The sequence below is a fragment of the Hirsutella rhossiliensis genome (genome assembly GCF_020360975.1).
Source record: "Hirsutella rhossiliensis strain HR02 chromosome Unknown scaffold00007, whole genome shotgun sequence".
Classification (NCBI taxonomy): Eukaryota; Fungi; Ascomycota; class Sordariomycetes; order Hypocreales; family Ophiocordycipitaceae; genus Hirsutella; species Hirsutella rhossiliensis.
Genome location: NW_025408673.1, coordinates 1,918,420 through 1,928,408, shown reverse-complemented (window position 1 = coordinate 1,928,408; position 9,989 = coordinate 1,918,420). Strand labels below are relative to the sequence as shown.

Sequence of the window (9,989 nt, the reverse complement as noted above, 5' to 3'; positions counted from 1 at the left end):
GTCGCGGGCGATATATCTAAAGATTTATTATACCAGCACCAAGAGATCCTCATCCATATTGCTCGATCTTGAATATCATCGCCCTCGATCGCCATTCGGTGCCTTGCTAGGTGACCTAGGCATTCTAGCCAAGTCTCCTTAAACGCTGGTATCGTCTCGTAGAAGAGAGTCATCATACTATAAGCAGTATAAATAAAGCTAAGCATATGCTCTAATAATGCCGGGAGCCTATGCCGAAGTAGCTCTAGGAGCGAGTGAATACCATGACTCCACATGCGCATAGGCATCATATTTTTCGATAGAAGGCGTCGAATATCGTCGATTGCGAAAGGGTGCTGGCTAGCGAGAAAGAAGTCGTGGTGGAATTCCCAGAGGGATTGATGTAGCCGTATTAAAGCTTGAAACTGTTCGTGGCTAAGCTCTTAAGACGCCTGGGTGCTGTGGTACTTGATACATGTGCTCTCAAGCATGGCTAGACCGGCGTAGACAGCCTTTACCTCCTCTAGAAGGTGCTTAGGTGGCTGTACTACCGGCTCTCGAATCATCTCCCAGGCCGCAGGTTGTTCCCTGGGTGATTGCTGGGAACTGTGGTCCGGTTGTGGGCAACTGTGGCCATACTTCCAGCCAAAGTCTCTCTTCTCGTCTAGACCTGCATAATTGTATTCCAGAGAAGAAGAAAATGAGCTGCGCTGCTGAGCCATCGGGACTAGAAGTGAGCATAAAGTCCGGTTGCATTGGCGAGTGTTGCTCTCAGATCGGCCCCCGGAATCAACCTGCCCGTCCAGTCCTTTGGCTAGTGCTGGGCCTTCTGATGTCAAAAAAACGGAACCGCGTATCGCGACGGCTTTATAAGCCTCTTCTATATCGGCATCGTCTTTAAATTTAGGGTGCCTGGCAGAGTCGCTGCGGATGTGTGCCTTGAATGACCCCAAATCCGGTTGGATATCGACGGAGCAGAAGGGACAGCTGCTCTGGGGAGCCATTTTCTCGGGGATCATTTTGCAGAGCTGATAAACTGGACCCTTGGTATTTCTCTAGCGGATGCGACGGGAACGGCGGCACGGACAGACGAATGATAAAGGTGCGATGAGTTGGAACACTTGGTTGACGGAGCGTTAAATGGCGGTTTGAAGTGAGGCAAATTGTTCGTTAAGCAGCAAGAAAGCAAAGGAAGGGAGGGAGTGAGCTTTTTAAAGAAGGAGTAACGTACTTAGTACTTGACAGACTAGGTCAAATTATACATATTATCTCACCGGAATATACATGCCGGGCTGCATACGATTTCCAGGTTTAGATGTACTTATGTAGTCACCGCTTGGCCCAGGCTTGCATACTTCAAGGGCTATAGAGCCGACTATGTTAACGTATATAGGTACTCTGCCGACCGAACTAAGATTTTGCAGGGGTCACGCTGTGATAATATTATTTTGATCTCATAGAACCTCTGCGTCCTTTTAGGCGTCTCCTTTTCTAAAGCAGTCAGTGCAGTTCTTTCCACTTATACCTAAGCCAAACATCTTAGAGCCAGGGCTAGTTAGCTTACTAGCACCTTCCGTTAGAACCCGGGTCGACGGTATACTAAAGAAGTCGTTAAAGATAGATAGGACTTATCCCCATTCCTACGACGCCTCTTTGGCCTCCTCACGTCGTATTTTTCTGCTTTATTCGCTATAACCCACGATCGTATGCGAGATCTACCCCGCAAGCCTTCCTCAGACTCATTTTCCTTTAGCTCCTTATTAAACCCGTCCTCGGATACACCTTCCGAATCGTTTCCGGGCTGGCCTAGACCTCTTGCTCGGGGTCAAGCCGCGCAGTCCACAGCCACCTTAACGATTGTAGCGCTATATATGATCCATTTAGACTTATTGAGTAGCCCAGGCAGGAGACTGCCATTCGCGTCAACGCCGCGCTGCACTATGGCATCCCGCCGCCACTCTCCTCGAAGAATAAAGTCTTTGATACAGGACTTGCTATCGCGCGGAGTTCACAGGGCTCTAGGAGAGCGTTGGGGAAGCGTCGTTCTTAGAAATTTAGCGTGGTAGCGTACGAGGTCGTGTCGATACAGCTCCTATCAAGATAATCAAGATCAGTATGGATAGCTTAGGAGGAAGATAAGGGACAGAATTGAGAAGGAGCAAGATAGTTTATCTTTAAGACGTAGAGAAAGTAGTGGCTATAGATTAGAATAGCATCGCAAGAGAGCTGCACTCTACTAACGCTTTGAAGATTGTAGCCCAGATAAGCAGTCTTACAAACATTTCCAGCAATTACTTAACACGCCGGCAACAAAGTGAAGCCCATGTTATAGAGCTTCTCCTAGTTGGGCTTCTTGAGGGATGTTTGCATTGTCGTCGGTCTAGTCTTATGCGCCAAGAGCATCGAGTCTTGATAGCGAGAATATGGTGTCCTCGCCAAGGATATCGCTCGGATAAGATGTGGGATCGGAAGTATGACGGCTGGTCTGTCGTGAAAGCAATACTCCCTTAGCTGCATCGTTCCTTGTTAGTTCTGCTTGACGGGGAGTAGGCTAGAAGCTAGCGTATAGTAGAATCTAAAGGTCTCTGGGGCGCGTGTTGTTAATAAAGAGGTCACTTCATTCCGCGTCCCGGGGCAATATTAATAATGTAGTTCTAAAAAGCGTAAACGGATTAAAGAGAGTCCGGGGGCAATGGATTTATTGCTTATATAATTAAAGTCGATGCGCATGTACTTAGGCTGGTAGGTACGGGCAAGGGACTACCTATTTATTTAAAGCACACCGTCCTGCACTTCGTCAAAAAATTTATTTGCCCAAGTCCTTTGCTAAATCTCACATAAATTATTGCTGCCACTCCTTACTAAGCCGGACCTCGTCTGCTTTTAATTAATCCGATGGACAAAGAAAAGCCAGCCAGTCGTGTGCGCAAAGTAAACCGCAACACCCCGGCGGCCAGATGGAACCTAGAAATGTCTAGGCGCATTCGGCGTGCACTCGACAATGATCCTAAAGCCGACATGACTACGCTCCTGGCATCGACGTATTCAACACAGTTGCAGTCGCTCAAGACATCAAGTGGTACTAATTACCCATTCCCGGATACTCATTTGGTACTTGTTGGCCTGCTAACGAGTTTTGCATTTATATATAGCCACTCGACCACATGCGTCAAACCAAGACGCAAAGCCCACGCATTTAACTTGGCATCATGATGATATACGCTCTCGACTAGACGCGTCTGCCCACTTGGCAATTATAACTGAGCCATCCCCCGACCTGCTTGCCCTTTTCGCAAGCAACAATCTATCTCAAGCTATTATAGACTTGCTAGATTAAGGTCGTGTCCTCTATAAGAGCCCGTCTGCCATGGTGCTCGGTTTTCACGATGAGATCGCCGTTAAGATCACCCACGAAAACCTTGAAACTGAACATGCGGCTCTTGTTTATCTGCAAAGCCAGCTCCCTAGCTTTCCTGTCCCGAGACCACATGGCTTCATCCGCTTAGGCACCTTCTACCTCCTATTCACCACTTTCATTCCGAGATTTAACTTGGAGAAGGCGTGGCCGCAACTAGAGGAGGGTCAAAAGCAAGACATCAGCCATTAGCTTGATTCTATCTTCTCTAAGTTAAGATCGCTCCCCTTTCCCGACAATCATCCCATCGGCGGCGTTCGTGGAGAGGGCTGCAAGGATATACGACGAGACGTCCGTACTAGTCCCAAGCCCATCAAGGACGTCAAGCAATTTGAAGACTTTGTCTTTGCTGGTTCCAATATAGCTTCATCGCTATATATCGACCTCTTGCGCAGCTTGATGCCGCGCTCTCAAGCAAATTGTGTTTTTACCCATGGAGACATTCGTCCAGCCAATATCATGGTGGACAGAGCCAAGGATCGAACCTGGAAAGTTGTCGCTATTATAGACTGGGACGCAAGCGGCTTCTATCCTGAATATTGGGAGTGTGCTAAGGTGACCAACAACATGACTTCGAGGGAGACCTTTGACTGGTATAAATACGTGCCGAAGTCCTTGTCACCACAACAGTACCCTATTCAGTGGCTGGTAGATAGGCTGTGGGATCGTGACATACTTAATAGCTAAAATCATGGCGCTTTCTTACTCAGTCAACGGCTAATTTCGCGGAATATTGAAATCAGAAATGAGTAAATGCTTTAGAGCGTGTACGCAGAGGAGTGGCTCTCTAGAAATAAAACGGCGGTATATAGCAAGTCATCATTATTAAAAGACGACATTATGAAAGACGGCGACTATCGCAATCCGGCCACAAACAACATTATGCCTCCGATCAGCTTCCCTACTCGTCAGAATCATAGACGTACTCTTCTGACAGAATCCGTTGGTCCTCTCCCCCCGCCTGTTCCCCACTCTGCTCTTCCTGATCCTCCTCATCTTTATCATCTCCATATTGTCCACCAAAGTCCTGGCCATAGTAGGGAATCAAGCTATCTCTGCCCATACGCCATGTTGCGTTGTCGATCATCCCGTGGTCCAACATGATCTGCCAAATATCTAAGGCATAATCTTGGCAGTTCTAGTATAGGCCCTCCCTAGGGACCGGAATGCTGCGGATCGCCCTAGTAAGTGTGCCCCACCAGTCTTCGTGTACTTCACATAGGAAGGTAAGGGGTTAAAGACACCTTCGCGAGTTAATCGGATTGGCTTGGCGGTAATCGGGCCTATACGGCCCATCTTGCACATCTTGGACCACTTCAAAGATGTGCCATTGTCCCGTTCTCGCATGCACGACTGCGAATGCCCAGTGATAGTAGTTGCCGGAGTGTGGCTGATAGATGGCACAATAGACGCCAAGGCTAGCATGTTGACTCGGGTCTGCGTCCTCTGACTTTGGCGTGTGCTTGGACTTGCGAGACTTGGAATCCTTCTCCTTAGATTTTTCCTTGGCCTTATCCTTAGACTTTTCCTTCTTCGACTTGTGCGACCTAGATGAACGTGAGAACATAATGTCTGCAAAAAGAGAGCAAAAAAAATAAAGCCGGGACAAGGCCTGGCCCGAATTAATACTGGCGCTAGGAGTTGTCGTGATTCTCGTATAAGCCCGCACACTTAAATCAGGATGATTTCATCTTTATATCCTCACGGTGGATTATATGGTAGCCAGTAGTTCCCCTTTAAACACCGTGTTTTACATAAATAAATAACTGCTCCTTCTATATCTATGCACCTAAAAGAGGCCCTATTAATTGCGGATAGGAGATATGGGTATTTAGGGTTAAGGGTCTTCACGGTGCTGGTCAGTTTGTACACTTTCATCATAAATGACTACAGCATGAGATGTTCTCAAGCATATGGACTACCGTGACTCCTGTTGTGCTTATGCGCAAGCCGTTGCGGACTAGCAACAGCAGGATACGCAAGCCGTTGCAGGCTAGCAACAGCAGGATACGCAAGCCGTTGCGGGCTAGCAACAGCAGGATGCGCAAGCCGTTGCGGGCTAGCAGCAGCAGGATGCGCAAGCCGTTGCGGGCCAGCTCTTATCACTTTATATACAGTCTGGTTCCACGTAAATAGGAGCGATCATTCTCGGCGTTACCCTTGCAGGCAGGCCAATCTAGGTGAGGGAACCCCCAATATTTAGAGACCAGGTCGATACCCATCACCCAGCAGAGGGAGCCAATAAAGTCTTGTGCCTTACGAGTACTATGGTGAGCGTGACGTAGGGATCTAGTATCGCCTAGGATTATGGGGACTTTTCTTATAGTATGATATGCTAGAAAACGAAGGTATTTCCTCCTACACGGCGTCCGACTGGCTACAATCCCTTTAAGTAGCCTAGGGTTCCCCATATGTCCTCGCACTGCCAAATGATATGTACACCCCTAGGTTTGTGGCTATTCAAACTCAGCAGTAAGCCGTTGCTCAGCCGCTACTCAGGTTAGAATGGTGAACGACTTAAGAAAGTATACCGCAAAGGGAACGTTTGGAGAGTACAGAGTAACCCTGTCTATATTACAGAAACGTGTACATCCGTCGCTAGCATAGAGCAAGCAACTAGATTCAAGTATAAACTCAACAGACCCCATCTCGTGTTCTCTACCAGTATTTAACAGCGCTTACTCGTTCCCGTCAATCTGCTTGTTGGGCACCGCCTAACACTCGACTATTGGTATACAAATGATCGCCTGCCCAGCTTTATTAGTATGTTTATTCTGGGCTTCTATCAGCTCCATGCTTAACTCTAACATTCTGTTTTCTAGAGCCACTAAATACGTGTAAACCACCTGCCGACAGATGCGAAGTTTTTATTGAAACAAATCCGTCGTCGCGAATCTGATTGAGACAATGTCGCAACGCCTATCTCCCCTTTCCAGGACCTCCACATACTCCGAAGGCTCGTTGTCCACTAAGCAGCAACCTAATCAGCATTTTGATGCCATTGAGCGTGTTCAGAGTCCCGAGTTTCAGCACGACGGTATGAATGGCACTGAGCTTTTTTATAGCGATGGAGTACTTAACTGATATAAAAGGACATAGGCAATGCTTCCAGAGAGTCATTTCAAGCTAAAGAGCTTGAGGACGGGACAGCGCGTATTGGAGAGGCCATTCAACCCCGATGCGAGCAACCTCGTAAGATAGTTGGCAGCTTGACAGGCGGAGAGATCCCCGCCGTCGCCCTCCGGATTATGCTCCGAGGATTCGTACGAAGTCTTGTTACAGAACTAGAAGCGAATACCGAAGAAGCACAGAGAGCATATGAGTTTGCGCAGAGGTGCTTGTCCGAGTTATCACATCAAGACCTTGAGGCGATTACACGATTTCAAGGACATATTGGATCCCCACGGACATTTGGAGGCGACCCACCATACCCAGTAGCTAAGTACATGGAAATTTCTCATAGGCAGGTCATATATATAGACGGCATTATTAATGCCATAGAGACCGAGAACGCATTTGTGAGTTTTCTGGCAAGCGAACCGACTGAAAACTAACCCGCGCAGGAACGGTTGTTTCAAGCTGCTGAAAAGACAGCAAAGGAGATGGGCCTTAGAACAATGGAGGAACGTGCAACAGCAAGCTTAAGGGCTTGTTGGGAAACTACTATATCGTTCAGGCAAAAGTGAAGTGACAATCCGACAAATGACCTGGCAGTGGACCATATATGCCATGGAGGTGCTGGTAGCAGCTGACAGGCTATAGTCGACGATGCTATGGCGGGAACAAACTTATTCTAATACTATAGGCTAATCGTAAGGATCTTATTCCTTTCTAGATATAGATGTCGTTACACAAGTCTTTACAATGACCTACTACTATAAAGAACATTAAGTCGTAGAGTTTTAAGAGGTACCTTCTAACAACTAAAATGTCCTTTCCTGACGACGCAACCTTCTGCTGTCTTTGTTGTAAGCTACATGACCTTGACCGGGTGGGGAGATTAACTAAGCGGCAGATTTGAAAATACCCTTTGGTTCGTCTGCCTATTGAGATTACGTAGTCTCTACGAGATTCACTCCGTTCATTCCCCTGGGCCTGGTTGCACCTGAGTGTCCGCTGTATTCCTGCTTTCTTTAGGCTGGTGGGCTCGATGATAACTTGTTTGACATGGGACTTGTAAACTTGAAGTCACTCTAGCTGTCTCCCGAAAGTCTCTAATAAGACGGAAGGACTGATGCCAAATGCCCGAGTTCTTCGGATACAAGGTCAATGCATTGAGGCCAGGGCCGCTTGTAGCAGTCATGTATAACAGTCAGTTGCGCCGTATTTCTTAGCCGAGGCTATGGCTTGACGTTGGGTTGGGACTGATTGGCTCTGCGTATACCTGTACACGGCAGCCCGTGTCGACGGCTGCCAACGCCCGAGGCTGCAGGTTTGCTGTTGGGGCAGGCCACTGCAAGAGACCGTTGGCATGGCTGTGTGCGGCAGCCGTTGCGGTGATGCGTGCGGGGCTGAATTCAGCGCATTTAATGTGCATTGCATGTGTTGAAGCATCGCATGCCCCGAGCAACGCAACATGGACTGGCACCCTCCATCCGCATGCAGAGGTGACTTGCGGATACTACGTCGCATTTCGTATACGTCATAACGAGGTAGGGGTTACACACTTGCATGTTGGAGACAAGGATTGGTGTTGGGGGCTGGGGAGTATATAGCTCGAGGCCACCGTGAACCAGCGCACGGACTTAAAGAAGAATATTACACGCCAAGTGTGCTCTTTAAGTCCATGCCTACGCCCTCGAGCCTATATAACACACCTTGCCACTTGCTTTTGACTCCCCTAGAGCTTGCGTTATAAGAAATATCTTCAAACCGTCAAAAGATCCCTCTTCCTCGACTCTCTGCCAGCATGTGCACTATTAGGTTCAGCACTATTATTTATACTTGTGGCGACATAGAAGAGGACACCACTATGTTCAACCCGTGCAACCAACAAACTGCAGCGAACCACAGTGTGAGCCGGGTTCCTTTTGGATCGAAGAGAGTCGGAAGGAAGTGTGGCAAGTTTAACTGCCGTAACCCGGATGCGCAGTCTACTTCTGTAAGTCAACTCGTCGAATCATAATACCTAGTATATTGCTAAGTTATTTAGAACTAATCTATGATGCGGTGACATCTAGCAAGGGCTCGCTCGGGAACGATGGGGCATGATCCAACAGTGTAACGGCTGGTGTATTCATTTTGCGGGCCCGCCCGCTTGCGCCCTCTTACATGCCATTCAGGCAGCGGATGGAGAAATGGGAAACTTGAGAAACCACTCATTTATTCGATCAATTATTCTATATCTATGGAGAGAGCATGCTGCGAACCCAATCAAACCATTCAGCCAGCCAGAACCGAGTCCTCTCTGCCCTGTCCATCTCTGCTTGCAAAGATTGAAGCACATTCTCCGCGCTCGCATACTCGTTCTTCCAACACTTCATGATAATATCGCCTGCGAAAAGCTCGTCTACATCGGGAAATGTTCCCTGCAGGAATAGATTATCAACCTTATTCCCATAGTCGTTCATTTCCTCTGGCGACTTAAAAACCCCAAGTCCCCGGAATGGCCAATGACCAGTGAGGATGGCATAGAGGACAGACCCGATACTGAAGATGTCCATTTGCGTCGTCGCGCTCGGCTCCAGCGTGGGGTCGAAGAAGCCTGAATCGGGTAAATGTCCACCATAGACGCCTAGCTCGTCGCATTTTGAGCCTCCAAAATCACATAGCCAGAGGTCTAGAGACATCAGTGTGGTTTCGTGGATCAGGAAGTTCTCGGGGCGCAGGTCGGCATGGACTACTCCACGATGATGAATATACGCGACGGCTTCAACGGCCTGTAGGCACCACTTCTTGCGGACTGCCAGGGGGGTCTTGCTTTCGACTTCATTTTGATCCAAGTACCGCTGGAGATCGCCATGACTAGCCTCGGCAAGAAGAATTCCTCGTGGATCTCCTTCGCCCTGGTTCCTGCCTAGGTACCTGAACGTACTCTTAGTCGTGTAGGAGCTTATCGTGGGAGTGGTGACCTACTTGACAATCCTTGGATGGTGCCCTAGATGTTCGAGAATCTGGCATTCAACTGAGAAGCTGGTTTCGATGTCCCGAGTCAAGGTGTCGTATAATCTGCTTTCTTTCCATATTTGACGTGGATACTTAAGCACCTCGCCGTTTTGCACTCGAATAAATTCAGAAGTAGAGCCCTCGAAGCTCGTTTTATCCATTGCAAGAATGAGGACGGATGATCGCGTGGTTTCCTGCGTTATTCAGAGCAATCTGGACGTGCCTGCACCTAGGAGGGAAGGAACAGGTGGCCTAAAAGCGGAAGTGAGTGGCCTGTTAATTAACCAGCCCCTCAATGACGGGGCTGATTCTTGGTTATTACGTAGTGGCTGACTAGTAAGCGCTCTGGCCAGAAACGCCACCCTATTGGCTTATTCCTTTAAAGGACTTAAGGCTAGAAGCTGTCGTGCTGGGATCACGGTCACTAAAAACCCTCATGTTAAGCGGCACATCACAAGAGAAGTACTATAATCCCCGGTCGCTTACATTG

General features: G+C 48.2%; 2 protein-coding genes across 2 annotated transcripts; both read right to left on the bottom strand.

Moving 5' to 3' along the window:
* Positions 1 to 422: 422 nt before the first annotated feature.
* HRG_06923 (uncharacterized protein) lies at positions 423 to 701 on the bottom strand (the record flags this gene model as incomplete). Its single annotated transcript, XM_044865394.1, has 1 exon — positions 423 to 701. One exon carries the CDS (start codon positions 699 to 701, stop codon positions 423 to 425), a length of 279 nt encoding a protein of 92 aa, XP_044719356.1.
* Positions 702 to 8,739: 8,038 nt separating this feature from the next.
* On the bottom strand, positions 8,740 to 9,660 carry HRG_06922 (kinase; the record flags this gene model as incomplete). The annotated part of the gene is made up of 3 exons (XM_044865393.1): positions 8,740 to 9,273; positions 9,322 to 9,418; positions 9,470 to 9,660. 3 exons carry the CDS (start codon positions 9,658 to 9,660, stop codon positions 8,740 to 8,742), a joined length of 822 nt encoding a protein of 273 aa, XP_044719355.1.
* Between the last annotated feature and the right edge of the window lie 329 nt (positions 9,661 to 9,989).